The sequence below is a fragment of the Pezoporus flaviventris genome, unplaced genomic scaffold (assembly GCF_033815535.1).
Source record: "Pezoporus flaviventris isolate CSIRO_AGI_PZ_B2104156 unplaced genomic scaffold, CSIRO_AGI_Pfla_v1 ptg000007l, whole genome shotgun sequence".
NCBI classification, from domain to species: Eukaryota; Metazoa; Chordata; class Aves; order Psittaciformes; family Psittacidae; genus Pezoporus; species Pezoporus flaviventris.
Genome location: NW_026892555.1, coordinates 32,158,834 through 32,184,767, shown reverse-complemented (window position 1 = coordinate 32,184,767; position 25,934 = coordinate 32,158,834). Strand labels below are relative to the sequence as shown.

The 25,934-nt window shown below is 39.2% G+C and overlaps 1 protein-coding gene across 5 annotated transcripts in view; it reads right to left on the bottom strand.

Moving 5' to 3' along the window:
• Positions 1-25,934, bottom strand: part of STAU2 (staufen double-stranded RNA binding protein 2) — a 143,873-nt gene that overhangs the window by 111,453 nt on the left and 6,486 nt on the right. For all 5 annotated transcript variants that reach the window (XM_061448277.1, XM_061448279.1, XM_061448278.1 and 2 more), the window contains exons 4-5: positions 24,937-25,072; positions 2,620-2,779 (exon numbers count right to left, since the gene is read on the bottom strand). In XM_061448277.1, the coding sequence (XP_061304261.1) occupies positions 2,620-2,779; positions 24,937-25,072 (296 nt within the window). The remainder of the gene's footprint in view (positions 1-2,619; positions 2,780-24,936; positions 25,073-25,934) is intronic.

Sequence of the window (25,934 nt, the reverse complement as noted above, 5' to 3'; positions counted from 1 at the left end):
TCATGTTCACCCATAACCGTGCCCTGTTTGCTGATTGCTTCTTGCTTCTGCTCACCTTATGCTCTTCTACATGTTTGCACAATGAAGTATTCAGATGGCCACTCTTTAGTGGTTTTATATGCATAAAAGCTTTTAGCCTTTTTTTTTTAAAGGAGGGGAAAGGGTATATCAAAATCAAAGAATACATAGAAGGCTGTATTTTAAAAAAACATAGTTATGAAGGCCAAAAGGTAAACCCATGTATTTACTGTGTTATATTCCATGGATCCCATTCCAGTGAAATTTACTAAGTTACTAATGGGATGTAGTTCTAGATTGTACCAGGTCTGTCCTTGCTGTACTCTCTGCTCTCCCTGGAAGCACACTGGCAGTGACTGAGGAAGAAATAAGCTAAATCTAGTCACGTAATTGAGGCCAGCCAGACTCTAACGTGTACTGGCCCTTATCCATGCATGCTGTTTGAGGAATGGTGAATCAGTCATCTCCCATGGCTGACCAAGCAGGTCAATTCTGCTTAAGGAACCAGAGTGTTACTGAGCTCGCCCACGTCCCATGGCAAAGGCCTATCCCACCACCATGTAGCAGCCCTGTGCAAACTTCACATGACCAGAAGCAGGGAGGAGGCTGAACCCTGGCACCATGAAACACTTAAGCTCTACTTTAACCAACCTCCAGTTCTCTGAAGAGCTACGCTCAACTCCACATGTTGCAGCAATTTGTACTCCACCATGACCTAGGCATAGAGCTGCCTCCAGCCTTCTCCAGTCACCTACACCTCTAACCCATGAAGTAACAGAGCAGTTTTTTCATTATTAGCTCCCTCTACTCTCAGTATAACCAAGCCACTGAGGAGCTGACAGTCTCCTACTTACAGACAGCTGCTACTGAGATCCTAACCGTATCCCAAGTGGTCTTCAACTGCTGTACCAGAAACTCACAGTGCTCCCACAGGTTTTACAAGTACAACGTGAATGTCTCAGCTAATCTACAGTATTGTCTCCTGACAACTCTATCCTATTTTTCTCATAGCTAACTGTAGATTTGAATCAGTTTACATACACAACTTATGGTGCTGAAGAGAAGAATGAAGTTACTTCGTGAGCTCACGAGACAGGCAATACTACAGCAGGCTACAAGAGTTTAGGAGACTCAATTTTCCATGACTACATTTTCTAAAAGCTTGCACATCTTAACAGATACTGATGTAAACAGACACGAAACAGAACCGATTAGGCAAGAATGTTAATTAGAGATTTTATTACCTTTGCTAGGTAAACTGAATATGTACATGGGCTGTGAAAATTCAGTATATAAAGGAGGTCCATATCGATGTTACGTATTTACTTCTGTCTACTATTTAACATCCTAAGCACTTAGTGGTTTCATTTCCATTCTGATTAATGGATAACTTGAATTCAAAGATTATTTTGATAAAATATATTATTAATCATACAATTTTTTAAAACTAAGAATATGCTGAGCTAAAAATTTGTTTCAGTAACATGAAATTCCCAGCCAGGCTTGTGCTATGGATTCATTATCAACCAATACGTTTGACTAGAAACCAAAAGAGAAATGAAGGGAATTAACAGTGAGAAAGGAAACAGGGATTCCTCCTAAGACTTTACATATTCTTTTTTAATAGTTTTCCTATTTTAAAATAAAACCAATATTAATTCTAGTAAATGATTTTGAAGAGAATTTCCTGATCCTAAAAAATAATGCAGCAAAACAAAGGGGTGAGTCAAACTGTCTTTGGATCAAAAGGAGGATGTAGACACGGGGTGAGGCAGAAAGAACAAAGATTTTTTTCATTATAGAAAATTATTTCCATTCTTAAAACACAGCTCAAAACTCTACACTCTCACTACTCACACAAGACACTGAAGGCACCATTAGTAATGTTTTGTGCTGTGCACAGGAGTTCAACAGGCGTCATCAGAAAAAGTGTACAAAATAAGAAGATTGTCTCCTTATGCATTCATTTGGACTGAGAAATGTTATTATATTTGTCCTTTCAATTTGCAAAGATTATTTTGACAACAATTTTGTGATACATATTTTTTAAAGTATGATGCAACATTTTCATTTTTAAGCAGCAATATACACCCCTTACAACACAGCAGTGAGAAAGCTAGCTATTTAAAAAGGTACTAAGTGGCTAAAAGCCTAAAACTATCAGACAGACGACCAGCAGCTGCCAGTAAGCTCCGTCAGGTTCTGGGGTACATTGGGCACAAGTAATTTCAACTGTAAAGATCATATGCATGGCACAACACACATTTAAGGTTACTAATTAACTCTCCATGAAGCCATTGATTAAATGGACACTTTCTCCACTTCTGGTATGAGCTCAAAAATTTTATTTCATTTTTATTTTATTTTTTACTTAGCCACTGCTGACAACCCCATCTTTAAAATCCCTACTTATTTTTGTTATTTAAGTCTAGCTCCATTTTAGATGTGGTTACGAAGAAAAAAACAGTAACAATTTGTCAGTATTATTTTTCTAATTACATAGGCTAGTAGGAAAAAAAAAAACATTAAAAATTAAACATTGAAAAAATGGCAATTAAATTGTTTGATTTGGTGTCTTAATGTGAAGATTCTGACACAAACCTGAGGTAATTTTTCTGGAATAGGCTCATTCTGGAGAGCTTGAAGGGCCTTCATTGCAGCATTATGTCTAGCAGCTTGACGAGTCTTTCCTTCACCAAAAAACTCACTGTTGCCAACAGTTAACTGGACATAGAAAATTTTAGGCACTGGGCAGTGATACCTAGAAAGAAGTCATGAAAAGAAAATAATACAAGTTATGAATTTTAACCATCAATCTTATGTAATATAGAGCAGTGGTTAGGAATAAAATGTTATCTTTTCTTACAGAGTAAGACCTAACACTCAACTATACAGACTGTTCCTCAGCAGGGCTATCAGTAACTCTGACAGCATCTCCTACATGACAACCAGCTCTTCACCCACATTTGCAGGGCTCTGCAATGAGCTCTACTATACTTCAGCCAAGCTTCCCAGCTCTGTTCTCTTCTTGGTTTCAGTCTTGAGAAGATTAAACCTAAGGAGAACTGAAAGTTCCAGTGTAAGCCACGCCTGGGAGACAACTCCTGTCCCACAGGAAAGGCACGGAGGAAGAAGCACTGCAAGGTCTCTCATTTGAAACCTGTTGGCGTAGCTCAGCTCACCCACATTGTTTTTCTTTTTTGTTTTTTTCCATCCTATAGAAAGATTTCCAAATATAATGGCAAGGTTTGATTTTCTGAGTATGTCTGAAAGGCACTTAAAGCAAAAAAAACCAAAACGTTTTCCTATGAACCAGCACAGATAGTATTTCTTGAAGGAAACAGTATCATCAACAGCATCATCGTATCATCAATTCCACATCTCTATTTTCAATAATAATAATAGCTTACCCAACCCATACTCAATACCCTGAAACCTGGCTCTCACTAGCAGCAAATGAAGAAGGCGATGTAATGCCATTCTTGGGTTTGGGAGGTCCTGTCACAGCACTCTGACAACTACAAACATAAAAACTTGTCTACATAAGCAATAGCTACAGAAAAGAAGTATTCCACCACCAGCCCCACACTCATTAAAAGCAATTCAGTACAGATAATTAGTTCTAATCACTGTTAAAATGATAATATTTTAAGAGAACATTTCCAAAAAGTTCTCTACGTAAATGAGGGAATCTTCTTCATACTCTTTGCTATGTAGTCTAGTCTGCCTGTGCTCCTTCCTCAAACAAAGGCTTTTCTTACACACTGGAGATTTAGTCCTTGGAAAAATACATGCCTATCAGAAATCGTATTTCATTTCTGATAAATAACTTGTATATATTTTATGGCATTGTAAAAAAACCCAGGATTCCAAAAGCATGGGCAAAAGCTAGCTCCATTACAACAAAACTAGAATCATTTGAAGACAAAGTACTACATTTTCCTTCTTCCTCTTAAAGGATCCTTATTAAAGCTTCCTCCCTCTATTTTCACCTGTTGACACAGATGATGATGTTTTCATATGAAGACTTTCTCACTTTTCATTAATAACTGTAACTGATTCATTTCAATTACCAGACAAAAAGGTGTTAGATAGCAGCACACTCCAAACCCAGATAAGCACTCCAGTCTCAGTGTCCCTGAACTTTGTCCCTAATTCTAAAAATACAATTATTTGGAAAGGGCAAAACCGTAATAGTGGCTCCAACAAGCCTCTGGCTATAGGGCCTTGGAGGGGTGAGCTAAGTTGCCTTTACGACATGTTAAAAGTGGGTATTTGCTTTCTTGTTTACAGTTTTAACACAGTTACAGGGAACTATTAAGACCTGGAAATGCATTTCCTTATGTCACTTTTTCATGAAATTATGGAATAACTCAGGTTAGAAAGGCTCGTGGAGGTTATCTAGTCCAAAACAGCACCCAAAGTAGGGTCAGCCTCTGAAGTTACACTTGTCTTGTTCAGACATTATCCAGGGTAATGTGGATATCCCCAAAGATAAAGATTCTATAACATCTCTGGGCAACCCATTCCAGTGTTTGACCACTCTTTCTGGAAGAACATTACAAAGGCCCTATATGCATAATGAAATTCAAACACTATGGTGCCACTCATTAACAAAGCAGCTGTCAAACCAAAGAAACAGCAACATTAATTTCTATCCCACTCCACCACTTCCTTCATTGCTTCTGACATACAGCATTCACCTTGTGCCTCCCTTTGCTTCTAAAAGGTACAGAATACCAAGACACTATCAATGTGGCAAAATCTACAACAAAAAGTACAGTGGCTTGAGACTGAGATTTACTTCAAAAAGAATGCAATTTTTTTCAAGTGAAAGGCAGAATTTCACTCTTTCCCTTCACTTAGTGAGTTTACATAAAATACTTCCTGTATCAACATTTTCCTTTGTTTTATTGGTTTTACTTGGTTTGCAATACTGTTTTAGGGAATATTAAAAATATATTTAGGGAATATGCAGGCAATAGATGCAAATAATACCTTGAAAGAATTTAAAACTAAGACTCAGGCACAGTCCTTTGACACCAAACATAGGTCAACCTATATTTCCAAGGTGAAAAATATTACACTTATTTAAAATCAAAGGAAAAATAATGAAAAGCTTCATAGTCACCATCAACTCCACTTCTTCCTCAGCTGACTTCGAGCTGTCGCTTGCTCCTCTACACTGCACCTGTGCCTTTTCTTCTGGCTAACCAGTCCCAGCTCTCTCATTCTCTCCTCAGATGAGAGATTCTGCAGTCCCTTAATCACCCTATGGCCTTCACCAAATTTGCACTGGTTTGTCCATGTCTCTCGTACTGGGGAACCCAAAACTGGTCCCAGCCCCAGGGCTGAGCAGAGCAGAAGGATGACTTCTCTCAACCTGTTGACAACAGTCTTGTAAATGCAGCCCAAAACGCTGTTGGCCACTTTTGTTGCAACAGCACAGTGCTGGCTCATGTTTAACTTGGTACCCACCAGGACTCCCAGGTCCTTTTCTGCAAAGCTGCTTTCCAGGCAGCTATCCTCCATCGTGCAGTAATGTATGGGGTTATTTCTGCCGAGATGCAGGGATTTGCATTACCTTTTGTTCAACTTCATGAACTTACTGTCCACCCACTTTCCCTGCCTGTTGAGGTCCCTCTGGATAGCAGAGGAACCCTCTGGTGCATCAGCCATTCCTCCGAGGTTTGTACCATCTGCAGACTTGATGAGGGTACTCTCTGCCACATTATGCAGATCATTAAAGAAGATTTTAAACAGTACTAGCCCCAGTATTGATCACTGGTGTACACCCCTAGCTACTGGCCTCCAGCTACACTTTATGCCACCAATCACAACCCTTTGACCCTGGCAGTTCAGCCAGTTTTCAAACTGCCTCACTGTCCATTTATCCAGGCCATACTTCATGAGTTTGTCAAGGAGGATAAGAGACAGTGTTACAAGCCTTGATAAAGTCAAGATAAACAGCATCTGTTCCTCTCCTTTCATCCACTGAGCTAGTCATCTCACTGTAGAAGGCTATCGGAATGGTCAGGCACAACCTTACCCTCTTAAATCCATGCCAACTGCTTACAGTCACCTGTCATTCTTAATATGGTCAGAAACAGTTTTCAAGATGACTTCCCCCATAATCTTCTCAGGGACTGAAGCGGGACTGACTGAATTACTATTTTCCCACATCCTCTTTCTTGCCCTTCATGAAAACAGGTGTGAAATTTGCTTTCTTTCAGTCCTCAGAAACCTCCTCAATGACAGCAATCTTTCAAAGATAATCAGAAGTGGCATCACTATGACATCATTCAGCTCCCTCAGCACTCACGGATGCATCCCATCAGGCCTCATGGACCTGTCCAATTTGTTGAAATGTTCCCCAACTCGATCCTCCTCCATCAAGAGCAAGTCCTACCTGCTCCAGACTTTCCCGCTGATCTCAGGGACATGGGACTCCTGAAGGCCAGTCTTATCAGTAAAGACTACGATGAAGGCACTTTGAGTATCACTATCTTGTCCATGATCATCAGGTTCCCTACCCCACTTAACAGTGGTCCTTAGTCTTCCTTTTGCTGCTGTAGAAGCCCATCTTGTCGCCCGTAACATCCCTTTTGAGACTCAACTTCCAATGGACTTCAGTTTTCCTAATTCCATTACTGCACACTTGTACAGCATCTCTACATTCACCGTTGGCCAACTCACCTGGGTCACAAATCCTGTTTGAGTTTAGACAGAAATTCCTTCTTCATCCATGCAAGCTTCCTGCTGCCTTTACTTGACTACCTGCATGCTGGGATGGACAGTTAAACCACTCTTGACCTTGGAGAAGGTAAACCTTGACAAGTTTCCCTGGACTCCTCTCTTCAGGAGCATATCCCCTGAGATTCTTCCAAGCAGGTCTCGAGACCTAAGTCTACTATCCTGAGGTCCAGTTTGTGATCTATTTGTCTTGTTCTCTCTTCTCAATATCCTGCCACTATCTCATGGCCCCTGCACTGACTCCAGCCTTCACATCTCTGACCAGTTCTTTGAAAGTGTGAGCTCCAGCAGCAGTGCCCATGCTGATTCCTCAACCACCTATGTCAGAATGTCGTCACTGGTGCACTACAGAAACCTCCTGGATTGCTCGTGCCCTGCTGTGAGGCTGTTTCCTCCTGTCGTATCACTTGTTATTTGGGAGAACAGCTCCTCACTCCATCCTCCTTCCAGGTAGTTGTAAAGAGCAATAAGGTCCCCTCTGAGCCTTCTCTTCTCCAGACTAAACAATCCCAGATCCCTCAGCCGTTCCTCATAAGACTTATTCTCCAGACCCTTCACCAGCTTCTTTGTTCTTCTCTGGACTCACTCCAGCACCTCAATGTCTCTCTTGTAGTGAGGGGCCCAGAACTGAACACGGTATTTGAGGTGCAGCCTCACCAATGCCAAATACAGGGGGATGATCACCTCCTTGACCCTGCTGGTTATGCTATTTCTGACATAGGCCAGGATGCCACTGGCCTTCTTGTTCCCCTGGGCACAAGCTGGCTCGTGTTCAGCAGCCGTCAGTCAGCACCCTGAAAGGGAGATTGACCCACTCTGAAACAAAAGCTCAGCTCAACTTTTGATCAGGACTAGCTGACAGAGCTGGTTGGCTGCTGCTACAGCTTGCTAGAAGCCACAGCCTCCTGCAGTTATCCTTTCCCTGCACCAACAGGCACCTTCAAGTTCCTCAAAGAGTTCCCAGGAACCCTCCCACCATCCCAGAAGTTCTCAGATCTACAGCTACAGCCTGAAACTGCTAACTCTGTTAGCTGCATCTTAGCACAGGATAAGCTCTGTCATGCAAAAGCAGTAGGCACCTTGATAGCACATCACACCTCACTACTTCACAATCCTCTTTAAATAAAGAGTAGTAGTGCTTTTAGAAACTACCTAGGCTTAGGGAAAATACAATATCCATCAGAAGTTCTTGTTTCTTATTGAGTTACTCTCCATTACAGGCAAAGGAGGAAAGCACATGAACCTTAATTCACTTCATAAACTCAGATCGTACAACAGGCCCTCACTTTTTTGCCTCCCCCCCTCTCCACCTTTTCTTTTAAAGGGTGTTTAGGGAGCTATTTATGTGATAATATGGAAAAATGATATTCAGCCTGTGGCTCTAGAGCCTCATGCAGCTCTTTGGCACTGGCAGAATTATTAGGCTTTTACATGGTTTTGATTAAACTTTCCTTGCTCTGGTTGGCCTCAAGCAGAGTTAGAAGAGCACTGATAATATGAACATTGACAGGAAAGTGCAAAGGAGCACCTGAAATGCTCAGAAAATGAACTAAATCTGTGAGGATACTGGCTTTTCTACAACATGGAGCATGTCAAATAGAACATCCTCCTCATCTCAAGGGTGAAGACAGAGTCAGTGTTAACAAAAGCCTTAAAAGTGATCATAATATTACAGTCTGAAAGTACGGTGTGATGATTAAACTGAGTTTTAATACAGAACGATTCTGTATCCTGAAGATGGATGCTCATGTAAGGAACAACTCCACGCAAATTTAAGATTATCTACCTGCCACTGATCATTAACAAACCTTCCCAATATACTACATTTGAGTTACTAAAAAGATTTGCTGTTATGCAATAACATATTAGCACATTTTCCATCACAAGAGCTCCTACACATCAGTCCTATGCTCCTTTACCTCTCTGACACTGTTCAGCCACAGAACTGAAACAGTCAGAATTTCCAACAGCAACACTTCGCAGACTCTTTAGGTTTCTGAAAGTTTTTAAATTACCTACATTTAAAGAATACACATCTCTCTGCATTCTACATGGCAGCTACACAGGCTAAGACTTTCCTTTGTATAAAATTCCTATGTAAAAAGTATTCCCAGGTGATACTGGCAGACACTTTGGACAGACACAATCAAATGACTGACTACAAGACCAGAAGACAATGAAAGGACATATGAAACAATAGATTCAATTGGAATGAAAAAAAAAAGTGATAAAGGATAATACTGTAACAACCAGTCACATATAACCTATTAAAACAAGATAATTTCTATCTGGCTCTTCTGGACATTTGAGATTCTTAAGAAGACCCCTCAGAAAAGAGGTCTGGAAAACAGGTTCTCTTCATTCCCTCTAAGTTTCATAGCATCAGAAATCAACTTTTTAGCTAATGTTGTTGGTATCACGTTAGAATAGTCAACCTGAAAAAGGATATTTGCTCTATGACTGTGACCTGGAATGCCAAGTTTCAGCAATGAGCAAATATTTACAACTAGTTATAAACCACTAAAAATAGGGGTTCATAACAGAAATGCTGACAGACCTTAACTAAGTTGGTGTGAGTGGGCGCCACTATAATTAAATAAATCACCAAAATCTGTTGACAATTAGAAAACTCATTTTGGTTTGCCACAGAGACAAACAAAAATTCTGTTCATTATAATTTTACTGGAATATGATGTCATAACATGTAAGCATACTGAAACAATCTGCTGCTTTTCTAGCCAAAATATTAATTGCATACTAAGGAGCCCTTGGGGCCTCTTCCTTTTTGGCCATCAAATCCACACACACAAAGACAAATAAAGTATTAGTACATACGTTATGTGTTCATACTGCATTTCCTGCATTTCTCTGGATTCCTCAATGGCATAAACGTTTTTGATAAATATTGTTACTATATTCTTAGAAGGGGAAAAAAAAAACACAACTGCAAGCTGCAGCTCATGGGAATCAGGAGATTTATTTAGATTTAGCCTCCTTTTCACTGTTAAAAACTCCAGCGAGACTTTGTCTAAATTCTAACGGCCAATGTATTCTCCACCTATGTAAAAAAGAACAAATAAACCCAATTACTTCCCCACTACACAAGTGTTATAGGAAGCATTACCCCATTCCCATTTCTTAATGCAAAGTGAAGAGGAATAGGGACCATTCTGGCTAAGGTGAGGGAAACACAAGATACAACATGAATGGGAAAGTCATTCTTCAGATGCCAGCTCTGTGCTGAAAGGGTCATTTTCTGTGCTTTTTTCCCCTGGCTCCTTTTCCATACCAACTCAATAAAGCTGGCAGCCCTGCTGAGACTGCTTAACCAGGAGAATGCTGTGAGCTTCACAAGTGGAGGCATAAAGAGCCACAGACTGCACAGGGGAGTATGAAATGGCATTTGCTGTGAAGAACTTTTTCTCCATAACATTTGGAATTCCTCTAGGGGAGCAAGTTGCTTAGTGCAGCTGTTCCCTCGCCACGTCTGATTTTTCTGAGCAGTCCATTAGCCACGTGCATTTCTTACAGATGTGAGCTCTATGTTTTGAAGAAGGAAACATCCAGTTCAGCCACTTTTGTCTTCATAGAGTCCACCTCCTGGTTCTTTCAGCAGGTCCACAACAACACCTGGGAACAAAGAGGCTCTCTTTTCCAAGTACTCCTTTTGAGAACCACAGTCCATTATCCCTGAATCAGTCTGGCTGTCCTCTTCTAGATTACCCTCACACCCTCCAAAAGCATTCTTAATGTAAAGGGAGCAAGACAAGGAACTATGCAGCTTTTTTTTTTGCCACGGACATCTGTTATTAGATGGAAAATCTGAAATTTCTATTCAGCTGATTTATTTAAATGGTCTATGACTGTTTTCACCTTTCTAATACTGACCTCCCCTCAGCTACATGGTCAAGATTTTAAAAAATGAAAAATCACCTATACTTGTCCCAGATCATCCTTCATTAGAAAGATGGTTTTAAACTACAATCTGAATCTTTAAAAGTTTAAAATTAATTAATTCTGAATTATTCAATATTTTTTCTCTATATGATCAGTTTATGAAACCAATTTTGACCTGGTTGTAGAAAACCACTAAGCAATAGAACATTTAATTGACCATGTAAGAATTGTAAAGAATAACCATGTGATGGAAATGTATTAACAGAGAGAGATTCAAAAGCATCTGTATTTTTTTTTAATAGTGAGAAAACATAACAAAGATGCTTCCTATTTTAAGACGCAGAACCCCCAAACCCTTTCTATTTCAAATGTAAGAATGCAAGCAAATCCTCCATTAAACACTCAAGATCCATGATTTGCAGGCAACTGCAATCTTGCAGGCAAATGCAGTCTTCTTTATCTATTAAGGTCTATTAGAAAACAGTGATTCTGCTGGGAATATGATCTAGACACTGAGTCGATACTTTGGAATCTCCTAATACTCAGGTTGGCTATACTTTTGTTTTTGTGTCAATGCTATCCTTTAACTTATATAGCTCACTTACTTTTTTGTTATATTTACCTTCCAAGGTGAGCTTTCCCATTCCCTCTCAGACTTCTGTTTTGCAAGGGAACAAGTCAAGTTAGTTTAGAAGTCTTTTGTACAAAAGGCTACCCACTATCCTGATAATCCTTCATAGCCCTTCCCTATGCTTGCTCCTGTTCTTAAATATGAGTGTCAAGAACGGTAGAAAATATACTGTATGAAAGGCTAACAGTGTTTTGTGCATTAGCAATATTCACAGATTTTTACTGGAAGTATCTTGCTCAACCCATCTTAAAAATCACATTTGCCTCTCCTCTGGTTCAATCAGCTGTTCTTCGTTTATCTTGCAAATAATTAATAATATTAGATAAAAATCCTGTTCTGTGATTTCCAACTGAATTAACTCTCAGGTGACAACCAAGCTAGCGCTATTAGTGCCTACAGTCTTCATCTTATATTTTATACTGGAAAGTCTAGTCTCACCCCATTTCTAATGTCAGTCCTCATGATCATCCAACTGTTCCTGGCATATCTTGATCTTCCTGTGTAGCAATTGAGCCTTCAACAGCACATGAACTTTTTCCTACTTTTTGTGCAAACACCTTTAACAAAGAAATTTAAAAGTTTGATTCTAAAACTGAAAGATCAGTATTTAATACATCTTCCTCCACGTTTGACTTTCAATACTGCTGATTATTTTTCTTTTCCTTTTCTACCTTGCATTTCTTATATAAATCCTTCCATTTCCTTCACTTTAATGAAAACAGTATCCTTATCTAATGCTATAAAATGCTGAACTGATTCTCACAAATATAACTTTTGCTTTACTCCCTTTACCTAAAAAATAAGTTAACACATAACACGCAAAGTTAACACATTAGCCAGACATAATCTACCTTTAGAATACAGTAACTTCGCAGTGAGTTTTATCCTTGTTTACTTGCATGTCTTTATTTATAATTTCTTTTAAATTTCTTTTGTGCTGAGTTGGGAGTATTTCATGAAGTTAATGATGATTCCCTTTTTTTTTCTTCTTTTCCTAGGCTAGAGACCATGCAGTTCCTTCAAGCTGTATGACTATCTTAATCAAAAAAACTGACTCATGATTTCAGGATCACAATACTGAAGCATTCCTGAGTAAAAAAACAAAAGGGAGGGGGATTCAGTTTAACATAACATTATCTAATGTGGACTCTTTCCAGGAGAATTTGTGATGACAAGATGATAACATTGCCACATCACTCTATCTCTGAATTCCAAGTTGCTCAGTACATTTGACTGTAATAAGTATTTCAATATTTACTCTCTACATGTACCACTACTTTGTTTACCATTTGCAGCAAATATGTACATCAACAAGTAAAAACACTTGCTCCTCGAAAGTAATTAGAAAAAAAAAAGAACAGAAAACTACAGACATTTTAAGTTAAATATTTTAACAGTCATAGATTAATCTAACAAGAAATACCACAAACATATTGCAGCACTAGCTATAGAGAGATGTTTCCATGCACAGCAGGTTCAGATCTCTCCTTCCACTTTTTTTGCTCTCTCTCTCACAGTGTAAAGCCTTAAAGTTTAGAAGGTAACACTTTTCAAAGTGCCAGAAGAGTCTCAAAACCAGCCCAAATACCTTTTTTTCAAAAAAAAACCCCAACAAATTAGTGCAAGAGAATACGAGGAAAAGAAGGAAAGGCTAAGAAGAATAAAAGGGGAAAAAAAAAAAAAACACTAGGAAAAAAAAGATCATGAAATGAACTTTCCAAAGTACCCTACACTGCAGATTAAGAGAAAAAACAAATGAAAAACAACAATCAAAATCAAGAAGAGAGCACAGAATGTTATGTGCCTCTGAAGAAGTATTTTTATCTGTCAACTGAATAACTAAGTAACGAAAATGGTCAACATAACTTCAACTTATTCCTGACTGCAAAAATAGCATGAATAATACAAGAACATAACAAGAATACTGCCTCCAGAGTTTAAGGCATTGGATAATGTCAAGTGGACAATGTTGTAATGGAGATAGTAGACGGCAGGGAGAAAAAGATAAATACAAGGAAAAAGAAAATGTTCTTTTCTATGCCAGAAAAACAAGTATAATAAGAATAAAAGGGAAAACATAATGAAGCTGTGATGTACACTGTATACTTAGAGGTTAAAGCAGACATTCAGAAGACAAACATCTCAAACTCTTATCTACTTCAGCTCATAAAATTTCCCATGAACTGTCTTACTCACTAATCTTTACAAGCATGCAGAGTGATTACTGAGAATGCTGTCCAAATATCCATTACAGTAAAAGAACATAAACAGTGTTGCATATCTGACTACAATGTCATTTTCTTTCTACATAAAAAACTCATGTAAAAAAAAAAAAAAAATCATGTCACCTGTCACCTAGAGACCAAGCAAATGAAAGAATGAAGTACCTCGTTTAATTTTATCATATATTTATACTGGTAATATAATGCTAATAAAAATGTTACTAACAAAATCATCTCAGGCCGAGGGCTTCATAAGAATTAATTAACCTAAAATTCCACAGAGGAAGAAGGCCCAAGCAAGCTCACAGTGTGATTCTTACCATCCAAGTTAACTTAAATTCAAATAACTAGTGTATATTGGGCTATATTCTCTTCCCACTTGGAGGAATGTAAACACAGGCATTTAATTGCATTATCCGGAGTAAAAAAATTAACTTGTAATTTTAAACTTGGCAACTATACGATTAAAAGTAAGAACAAACTCTAAAACCACACTTAATTCCAGCTTAAAGAGTCAATTCTCAGCAGCTGAGTGCAGTTAACTGAGGATGCACTCTCCTACCTTGCTAGTTATCATCTCTGCGTCCTATAAAAAACTACAATCATGGCCAGCTACAGCTTCTGTCCAGAAAACTTCAGACCTGTGTCATCAGACTTGCAAAGAAATAAAATGTGAGACAGAGAGAGCTTGGTCAATTGGAAAGAGATTCTGTGTTGCCCTACAGGGATCCTATCAGGGATGCTGAAAATAACATGGATGGTCTTATGAAGGAAGCTTTATGTGCACCTGTGAAGGGAAGGCAAGGGAAAGGATCTGTTAATCTATCATAGTGAAGTTTGGAAGGGGCAAAAAGGTCAGGAACTAAAAAGATGAGTGGAGAAGTCTTTCCATGCTTTAATTCCTTTCTATTTAAAAGCATAAAAAGAGCAGACTTCCTAGGGAAACTTGTTCATGAATAGCAGATACAATACTCTTTCAATATTCAAACTTTAATGGACAAATGGATTTACACCAATGTAAATACTGTAAGACAACTAAATATAAATAAATTGCTAATTAAAACATAAAAGTGATGCAATGAGGGTGCAGTAGTAGCAGTCACCAATGCACAGTGACTCACCTCAGTTGGTCTGCTGAGTACAATTAGGTACTGAATATTAACGCAGGAAAAAAGTTAAATCATGTTGGATCAATATATTACAATATAAGTTGCAGACTTGGTAGAAAATGTATATAGGATAGAGTATAACTGTATTCTAGAAAGCAGGGACTCCAAAAAAGACATGGAGGACAAAGACAGGAAGGACTGTTAGAATAGAATCACAGAATCATTTAGGTTGGAAAACACCTTTAAGATCCATCAAGTTGAGCTCCTTCAGTACCCCTGGGTAGATCCCCCCACCTGGCTCCATAGACTTGTGTATGTCTAAGCGTGTAGCATGTCACTGACCATTTCCCCTTGGATGATAGGGGCTTCATTCTGCTCCCAGTCCCTATTGTCTTCCAGTTCAGGGGGCTGGGCACAGTGAGAAAAAAAAATAGTCTTACTATTCAGACAGAGGCAAAGAAAGCATTAAGTACCTCAGTCTTTTCCTCATCCATTGTCACTGTTTCGCCCCGCATCCAATAAAAGGTGGAGATTCTCCTTAGTCCTCCTTTTGTTGCTAATGTATTTACAGAAACATTTTTAATTCTATTTTATGGCAGGAGCCAGATTAAGTTCTAGTTGGGCTTTTGCCCTTCTAATTTTCTCCCTGCATAAGCCCATGACATCCTTGTAGCCCTCCTGACTTGCCCGCACTTTCTTTCAAAGTTCAGAAACTCTAATTTTTTCCTGAGTTCAGTCAGAGCTCTCTGTTCCGCCAGGACAGTCTTCTTTCCCACCAGCATGTCTTTCAGCAAATGGGGATGGCCTGCTCTGGTGCTTTTAAGATTTCCTTCTTGAAGCATGGACAGCTTTCCTGAACATACTGGAACTCCTTTGCTCTTTAGGACTGCCTTCTAGTGTCAACCAGGCTCCTAAACATGCCAGAAGTCCAAAGTAGCAGTTCTGCAGAACCCCCTGCCTGCCTTTACTTCTCCAAGAATCAAAAACTCTATCATTCATGATCTTTATGCTCAAGATGGCCTCCAACCATCACATCACACACAATGAACAATAGGTCCAGAGGGGCACCTTCCCTAGCTGGCTCACTCACCAGCTGTGTCAGGAAGTTATCTTCAACACACTCCAGGAACCTCCGAGACTGTTTCCTCTCTGCTGTATTGTATTTCCAGCAGACATCTGGTAAGCTGAAGTCCCCCATGAGAACAAGGGCTAGCAATTATGAGACTCCTCCCAGCTGCTTACAGAGTATTTTGTCTGCCTCTTCATCCTGGTTGGATGATCTATAACAGGCTACTACTATCTGCCTTGCGGGCCTTCCCACTGAGTCTTACCCATAAACACTCAAACCCTATAGTCACCAGCATTAAGCTCTAGACAGTCAAAACACACAGGTCTACCCCACTGCCTCTCCCTCCTTCCCTATCCCTTCTGAAGAGTTTAATCTCCTTCTGTTGTGTATCCAAAATGGTTATTATGATTTATGACTTAGTAAACAAGGTCAGTACAGAGATTACCTTTACTGAATGGAACTAAGGTTCAGCTGCTGATGTCCACCTCCTTAAGAATTCCTGTTTCTGTTTCACTGACAATAATGTCAGACTTGAATCTAAATCAGTGAGGTGATTAGCCTCCATTTTCCCCTCCCTTGTCTAAAAGCTAAGAGAGTTTTGGGTTAGTTTTTTCGCAGAGATGATTTCCCTTTTGATCACAACACTGGGGGATTCAGCCCCGTATCAGTGAAACAAATTATCCAAACATATCATGGTGCCAAAGCAGCTGATGCTGTGAATGCAGCTATCCTTTGTGTGACAATGACCAACTTAAACAGATATCCTAAAAAGACAAGCAGATCTTCACACAATCCTGGTAATTAGCATTTCAGAAGAGATGTTAATTGTACTTCCTTTCACAGAAGCAGCCACCAAAATCACAACTGTAGACAAGACCTGAAGAAAAACTGTAATACAGTGGTTGCTGGTGAGAAGTTCTGCATTCAGACTCCATTTAGTCTGTCATAAAAGAATCCTGAAAACCTTTCTTGAGAAAACGAAATACTTCCTGAAACCTGCAGCAGAGCTTCTTGTTCAAAAGAGACAAAGATCTCGGACTAGGAGAGAGTACAATTCCAATCAGATCTTACTCAGTTATAATCTGTTAAAAATTAGCCACTAAGCTTCTTTCTGCTTGCTTGCTTCAGGAAACTCACAAGAGCCTCTCAGACTAATGTTTCAGCTCTAACAGCAGTTCATCTGTGCAATTACCAAAAAAAGCAGGCAAAGGAAAGAGAATGTATTTACTGGTAACCACTGCTCAGGTTCTGAAAGAACATATTTACTGGTAACCAATGTTCAGGTTCTGGACAGAGCAGAAAGACCATACCAAGAAAGGGAGGCCACCCAGGCTTGCTTCCACTGAACACGCTGTCACGTGTCTCTCGACTGAAATACCCACAGCTCAGCAGAAGTACAGGAAAAAAATATAAGTGAATGAAAAGCTAACTGTGGAAAGAAAGAAACACACCCCAAAAGTTCCTGCTCCTAGAGGAGCATTCTGAATCAGTGCTTACATTTATACACACCAGCAATGCTAGTCTTCTGTCCAATCCTGAAAGTAAAGGTGCGTTAAAACAACCAGATCTAGAGAAAGGACACCCAGTGAGTTGCAAAGCCAAGAGACTGAAGATATTCACGAGGTGCCGGGGCAGGCTCTGAAAATCTTTGAATCAAAATGTTTACAGGAACTCTCCCAAGTTGAAGAACAGTATTGAAAGACAGACATTAAGAAACCAAAGATTAAGAGGATCTATACTTCGCTCCTTCATGTTTTCAGCCTAAGTGAGAACAAGACAAGTCATGGCTGAAACTTGGAGAGAGAGATGTGGAGCCAGATGTACCTTCTCCAGAGCAAAGAAAGATCTGAGAAAGCTGACAATCAAAAGAACCCTATCCACTGAAAGAAGCTTCAGGTATTCAGAAGTACCCCAAATGTGAGCGAAGGACCACAAAAGGACAGGGCAGTTCTCTTAGAGTAAGAAAGCAATTAATCTGGGGAGGTCACTATACCCTGACGGAAAATGAAGACAAATATTAAGAGAAGAATAAAGTATTAGGGCTTATACCCCTGTATACATGGGGTCAAGAGCTCATTGACAAAATTATTTAATCTTAAGTGAAAACAGTTTAGAACACTGCAACAGCACAAAACGCCATGTCTTGTATATCACATTTTAGGCAAGAAAAGCGTTAAGCATCTAGAGGCTCTTCAGCTAAGGCTGAGATTTTAATACCAAGTAAGTACACTGACCTGGAGACTGAAGAAACACTGTACAGCGAATACTACCCAGAAAGTTTGCTCTTTATTCTGTCAGCTTGATTTTTAGTCTACATAGCATTATTTTAACAGCTGTCAATGTAATATTGTAAATACACTTAAGAGTATGTATTTTATTGAACCCTCACAGGTTAAATGCACCCATTAATGTAGTGGATAGGTTTGTCAGAAGGATTACAAGCAAGCTGTGCCAGGACACATCACATAACACCATCTTGTGAGCACTCTGGAAATATCCCATAATAGGGTGAGGGGACTGCAGAAAAATCACTTTGGGACAGCATTTAAGAAGTCTGTAGATTCCACAGCAGAATCTGGGGTTTCTGATCCCAGATACTCCATGTATTTTTATGATTTAAAACACTATGGAAATTAAACATTAGCTGTCAAAAATTTTATTGCAGGAATAAATATCCTCTGTCTTTTAAGGAATTTTTATATTGCTTTTAAGCCAACCATACTAATCACCATTGTCTAAACTGATAGCTACTGGCAATGGCAAAGCTCATCACCTGCAAGCTCCCTTGCCACTGTTCTTTTGGGAAAACTATTGTAAGACAAACAGATGTTTCTGCTGTTTTAAACCAACAGGAAATGGACTGACTTTCTCCCTTTTCCTTTCCTAGAAACAAATACTAGCAAAGAAAAACCCTAGCACAGCTGTACTCAACACTTTCCTTATAACAATATGTCTGTGTGGGAGGCAGGCAATGAGTGGGAACAAGCAGGCCAGGGGAAGGGAAATGCAGCATGCAGAAGACAAACACAAAGAATTATTTTGAAAGTCTGTGAGTGGATTATTACACTAGCATGCTGATACACTAGCAGGGCAGTAGCAGTGTGATGTACAAGAGTTTAAGCTACAATCTGAATCCTGCCTCAACTGATAATGCACAAAATTGAATCAACTATCCGCTAACAATCTCAGTTCCTTCCAAGTGAAGACATATTCAAATAATCTGAAAGCTTCATTAGTATGAACAGACTGCAGGTTTGGTGGCCGAGTTGCAGCCTTATCTTTAAGGAAATGTCTTTAGGTCAAGGCTGAGAAATTAAATAATATATTGAAATGCAGAATTCTCACTATCTTTCTGCGGATAAACCAAACACTTCAATTTTCACTGCTCATAAATTGGCACCTTTTACTTGCACTAGATTTACATAAAAAGCAGATAATGTCATTGAAGTTACTGCATTTCAGGGAAAGAAAACCTGACAGATGAAGGAAAACTTTGTAGCAAACCCAGTTTTAATTGATTTTTGCTGGATTTAAGACATTTTAACGTAATGAAAAGCTTCAGAATAGGAAAATGCAACTTTTGAAAGCGCTTCTGCTGTGAGACTCTTTACAACAAAACATGAATTAATGCTGCCATCTAATGGTCTAAACAAGACCTTTCCAGCTGAACAATCAAATTGCTAAACTGAATGATCACTTGCATTATTCTTAGAACTATTCTTTCTTTCCTTAAATTATAACTATCTGAAATCTGTATCTGTTGTTCAGAATGAAATTACCATGTATTTAGGGAGATACAACCTATTCTAACCAAACTCTTAATTTCTATTTCCAAGTAGTTTTCAAAAACCCTTTCTTCCAAAAGGGTTTTTGGCCATTTGTCCAAAAGGCTGCGAGGAGGGCAAGGAATGCAGAAAGGAGTTTTCTCAAAGTCAGTCAGTAAACATCTTCATCATCACACCTCTTAATCCATAAAATGCAAATTTTAAGGACAAAATTTTGCAACAATTGACTGGAAATGCAGGCAAAGCACCTCTGACTCTTCCTGGCCTTTTTTAGTGGAGGGATGTTGTACCCTGTGGCTGAAGTCTGAAGCTGACAACTGTAGCAAGGTAAAAATCCCAGTGCCACCCCACACCACTCCTAACCAAGCAGGTTCTTTTCTTGTGACTAACTCAGCTAAACACAGCAGGCTTCTGAATTGGGGGTTCACTCAACCTGGAGAGCAAGGGCACTGGTGTCCATAGCCTAACAGCTTTTTAAACAAAACACTATTTTGTTCAACCAAAAGCATTTCACTATTGCATGCCTGCCTCTCCTTAGTACTATTATTACCCAGATATGCCCCTAAAGAGTTTGTTGTTCTGAAGCTTTTCACTGCCTCCTCCCTGGGAAGAGATTTTTATCTTTTTCCAGTCCTTCCACTGCAATAGTCAGATGACTCCCACTATAGCATTCATCACATTATTACAAATCAACATCCTTAGGATTATTTCTCGAGTATGACTCAGCTCAAGATCAGATGCCTGAAGGTATTTAGTTAATGTATAGAAGCTAAGTTGAAATTATAGTGAAGCTCTGGAGAGTTCCATACAGAAGGTAGACATCCTTGTTTGTGGCATGACAAAGAGCATTCTAGACATGCAACTGCTCTGCTAAACCTTCTACTGGTTAGAATGGGAAACTGGGTTTCTTGTGACCAGGCAGAGACTATTTGAGAGGCATGTGAGCTTGGATTCAAATCCCAACAGCACAGTTGAACAGCACCTATTTGCCCAACCACAAGCACACAGTACCAGTTGAGATGTAGTCATGTACCTAGGACATCCGCATTATATGACACAGGACTGATTCATGAAAAGCAGAAGTTTCTCATGAATAGTTGGAGTCCTGGTGGATTACATGAAATGGTATGATGGCTGAACGCTACTTTTAGAGATTCCTTCAATTGTTTAAACTTAGCTATACGGGCCATTTGAAATGCTCTAGGGTATCTTGCCTAGCCTTTGGCTGCCACTCTAGCAAAGGTCTCCTCTAGGTCTGTTGCCATACTGATGTCTCAAACACCCTACAATGTCTCAAGGGGCACTAGAGGCCCATATTTAGGCAACTTAGCGTCCTCACATCTCCCACAGTACATATACTTGGGAAAAAAAATCTGCTTTGTACACAGCTGCACATAAAATCCTCCTCTGTTGCAGAAAGTCTCAGCAGAAAGCCCCAAACTGGAATTCTGCAACAGACAATAGGCTAATCATGTGCCTAAAGTCATGAAAGAGCTTCATGGAATAATCTGGACTTTACCTTGTCCAGGCTACTGGATGATCTAATCAATACTAGATCAAAGTCTTTCACATCCAACACCACGTTACATTATGCATTGGACTACTTGTGCCTCAGATGGATGAGGCTCTCCATGCAGAAAGAAGTCTCCTCCTAGAAGGTAAACAGGGTGCTCAGGCAGTGCAGAAGGACTTCTAAAGGCCAGGAGAATTTCAGACTTCATTCTCTTTCTGTAAATTAGATAACTGGGTTGTATAATTTTAGGTGTATTTCTGGAGACAGACTCAACAGATTTTACATTGTCTCCCTCAGTGCAACCCACTCGCTTCAAAAGCTGGCTTCTAGCAACTGTTCTTCTGGCTAGATTTTCCTTCCTTCCCCATGGGACTATGTAATTTCTGTGAAACAAATGAAGCTGGGTGAGGATTTAGATTGCATTGCTACGCACTCATGTCAAGTAACACTAGCCTCAAATTTGCTCCCTTTGATACATATATTTAATCTTTAACTCAGCATTCACAGAAGAAACAAAGTTTTCATTTTATTCTGTTCTTTCACCATAAAATCTTTTATTAATCTGATATGATAAGTTCAGTAATTTATACCATAATCACACAGTCTATTCCCTTTTTGATCATTAATGTGGGCAACATATTGATCCACTATGAAGACAGCAGTTGCAGATGTAGCTGGTCAAAGACCAGTCCTTAAACTTCCTTTTACTGTATCTCATTTTTAAAGTGGTGAGTCAGTATTCAGGGTACTGGTCCACAGGGCTTGATATACATAATTTCAGGAGCAACTAAGCCTAAGCAAACAGTTCCATGCATCAACTCAGTACCCAGAAGGCGAGCTGCCTGCCCAGCAGGTGGGAACTACATGTCCACGAACGGTGTCACCCTGTGCTTCTTGGCCAGGCAGCTTGGATGGCTCCAGCAGAGGCAAGGATGTGCTGTTCTCTATTTCTCCAAGTTTGGCCTTGCAAACAGCACTGGAAATAAGCTAACATCAAAAAAATATGTACTTAAAATGGCAGGGCTATGAAGAAAAAGAAAAGGAGGAATGATCTGTGCACTCTCACCCATGCACTAAGGGGAAAGGTGACAGTCTTAGTCTGCAGTTATTCAATATACATGCAGGCACAAGCAACCACATACATGAAAGGCTGAGTGCAGCAGAAGCTGCCAAAATGCACAGAAGCTGTAGTTTATTCCAGGGACCCCACCACTTTGCGTGACATTGCTTAAAGAACTATCACACTACCCAAATTCCTCAAAACCAAGCAATAAACTGCTTTAATTACTTTATGTCTGTTGTTTAGCTTGTCATTGTTTTGCATTTTCTTTGTTCCTATACTTCACAAGCGGTTTTAATTTTGAAAGCCTTTTTTTTTATTTTTGTGAAGGTTTTTCAAGCTTTCTCGACTGCAGTGAGACACATTTTGAGGAATTTTGTATCATAAGCAAATAGCTTCTGAATTCTCAAAGAAACAAAGGGTTGAATTTTGTGATGTCTTTAACATTATTTTCCATACTAAAACACCAAAAGCTGCTATTTAGTTTCTACTGGTTTTATTCTTGGCTTAAAACACTTACTTTAGGTAAATCTACAGGATGTAATTTCTGTTTTGTCACTTACAGACATTCTATAATTGAAAATACTGCAGGACAATTTAACTTCAGGAATGACTCTCTTCAATTCTAATTGAAGAAAAAATAGCTTAAAATAAAACAAACGAGCATTCAATGGTGACAAGGCAAACTGGATGACCCTGTAGTCAGAATCAACATCTTATTTTATTAATTGCTCTAATTTGAACAACCATGAACAAGCCAACTGCATACTCAGGGATGTGAGGGAATACAGGTTCTAGCATTGGCTACAGAGATGAGTAGTATGCACATTTCATCCTCAGCTCTGCCAATATTTCTCAAACCTGAGCTGCTGTTTCCAGCCTTGGCCTCTTCTGAGTAGAGCACCAGTTCTACTGAACTGTGACAAATGCTGTGCTGACAAACATGAAACCTAATCAGCTAGTAAACAGACCCTGAAAGCATCAGCACCTCCTTTCCCACAGTTGCTTTGTAAAGCTCTTAGATAAAAGAAGCCATGCAAAATGCAATGTTAACCATTTTTAGCTTTTCTGTAATGTATGTTGTTTGAACTGAAAGCTCCTGATGTGCCTTTGTTGCAAAATTGCTCAAAACTCCAACTTAGGAGACTTTAAACTGGTATAAACCAGTATAAGACTGGTAAATTTTGAGTGGCAAAACAGAGGGTTTTTTCCTTTATTATAATCTCTGTTAGTAATGCAGCAATTCTGACTGGCAGATGAGCAGGATCCAGTGTCCCACGCTGCAGCTAGCCTGACCCTGAGTGGGCTGCGCTGTGCTGCAGGACCCATGCCCAGCATGGGGCATAGGATGAGACTGATGCACAAATCACTCAGCCACAGGACAGACTTGCTGCAAGAGAGGGGCCTGCGGGCAGCTCCCCCTCGGTACCACCTGCATGGCCTTGACTTTATCTAACAGTACAGCAAGAAGTTCTCATGTGAACACCATTCCTGGTTTGCCTATAGAAATTACAGGGTTGTCTCCTTGTAAGAAAATCCTGTAAGAGTGTGAATGATCAAGAAGGGGAGAATCTCTGCTGAGGCCAAGGTCTGCATGGAACATTCTATGTGGGTCTCAGTCTTGTTCAATGCTACACCACTCAGGGCTCTCAGCATCTGAAGGGGTGGAAGATTATCTTTGCTGTTCTCTTCTTACAATGGCAGCTTATACATACAACTTATACTGTATACTTCTTATACATCTTCTTAATGATGCCTTACAGGGACTAAGTGTCTTTCTTACTGGGATCATAGTGGACCCAGCACCTCCACATCAAAAACAAGGAAATGAACAATTATGTCCAGCACAGGAGTAGTCCCAAAACCCCAAAACAGTATTACATGGCATTGTTGTTCTGTTTCATCTTTACTGCGGTACACATGTGTAAGCTGGTATATGCACAGGGGTTTATGTATGTGTTTATACAGGTAGACAGGCATATCTATTTTTTTACTACTTAGTTTTCATCAATTTACTAGCTACAGTATTTTTAGTCATCCTACATGGTGCAACTGCACTCAAACAAGCACAATGAAGCAGGCAAGTTCAGATTCTGGCCTTCTGCCCCACTCCACTTTTTTTCTGTCTGTATTAAACTGTACAAATAGTGAAGACAAAGATGCTTCAAAAATTCAGAACACGCTGAAGAACGAAATATTTGAATAGCCAGTTAAAAAACTGCTCCACCCACTAAGAGTTTCAAATTTTTTAATCTTTAAGAATTTGATATATTAAAAACATAATTTTAAATACCATCTTCTTAACAATTACTCAACTTACTACAGTAATTACTGCATTGAGGGAGGGCTCTGACTATAGATTTCTAACCTGTGAAATAAAGGATTTTTCCTCACTAAACACTGGGTATTAAGGAACCGAGATAGCTGGACAATCAAAATGGTTTAAAAATAGAAACCTGAGAATGGTTTCAAGTTAATTTTCAAAATGCATCCCTCCTAATTTTATATCCAATTTCTAAGAAAAGAGCACTTCACTTTTAATGATACAGATTCTAATTACGTGTCACTACAGCAAGAAAAGCAAAACCCCTCTCTAATGTTCTGTGTCCTCATTGCTACAGCTGTAGACTGTAACTCCAGTATGCACATTAAAAAACAGGAACAATTGCTTTACATGTCTTTATTCCTTGTGACATACTTAGGGCACCTCTCTTCTTTTAGAAGGGATTATGCATGTTTCAAAATAACACTGCAGAGACTCTTCTTCATAGAAATCTTAGTTTCATTTTACTCTGAAATAACTTAGGAACTTCACAAAGATTTAGAGCAGATTTATAAGCAATGAATAAAAACAATGAAATAATAGGAAAAGTACAAACCTCTGATTGTACATGCCCCGGAAATTGTAATTTGCTCTATAGTTGGGAATTGGCTTTGGATCTAATGGCCTGTAGATGGCAGGCTCTCCTCTTTTCATAGCCAGACCATTCAGCTCCACTGTTGGAGTTATACTGCCTGCAAAAAACCCCCAAAGAATACATGTAAGGCACTTAAACCACAAATATTGCAAGAGACACAAGCAAAATTGGGATGAGCAGCAAAAAGGCAGCTGCATGATATTCTTCTGCTCTTAAATTGAAAAAGATGCAACTACCATGACATTTCAGCTTCTCTAAAAGATTGGAATATAGATGCTAACCTAACCACAAGCAATAAAAAAGAACATTTAAAACATTTATCTCAGTGCATTCTCTATGCAGTTTCAGTAGATTAGTCTTCATATATGAATGAGAAAGTCAGTGCTATAATCAAGCTGGTTATTCATCTTTCCAAAGTGCTCATAATATGACACTTCCTTAAACTATAAAAAAAATAATGTCTCTTCCCACTGAATACCATTAAATAAAACCACAAAGAGAGCAATGAGGCATTGAAACAAACAAACAAACAGACATTACTGCAGTCATTTGGTAATCTTACAGGTTAGAAAAAATGTTTTATTTGCAAGACTTGAAAATTTAAGACTATAACTAAAAGCTAATGAGCTAACAGTAATGATCTAACAAACTGAAAAACAATACTGGAAATAAGTGTCACTACAGCCATCTACTGGTCACAGAATACAAAAATAGCTTGTGAGTTGTATCCTGGGCATTAGCCATTAAGGATTGCTTTGAAGTGGTGTGATAGCACTCTCTTGCTCCTTTAGAGACCAATACATGGCTTCTCCAGGCCCAGGACAATGTTTTTGCCCTGTGTCCTTCAAAATCACTGTGACTTTAAAAAGCTGTGACTATAAAAAGGAATCCTGGGTTTGATTCTTGACATTGCAGAGTATTACACAAGCTTCTAGATTTTTTTTGGCTTTGAGCATATT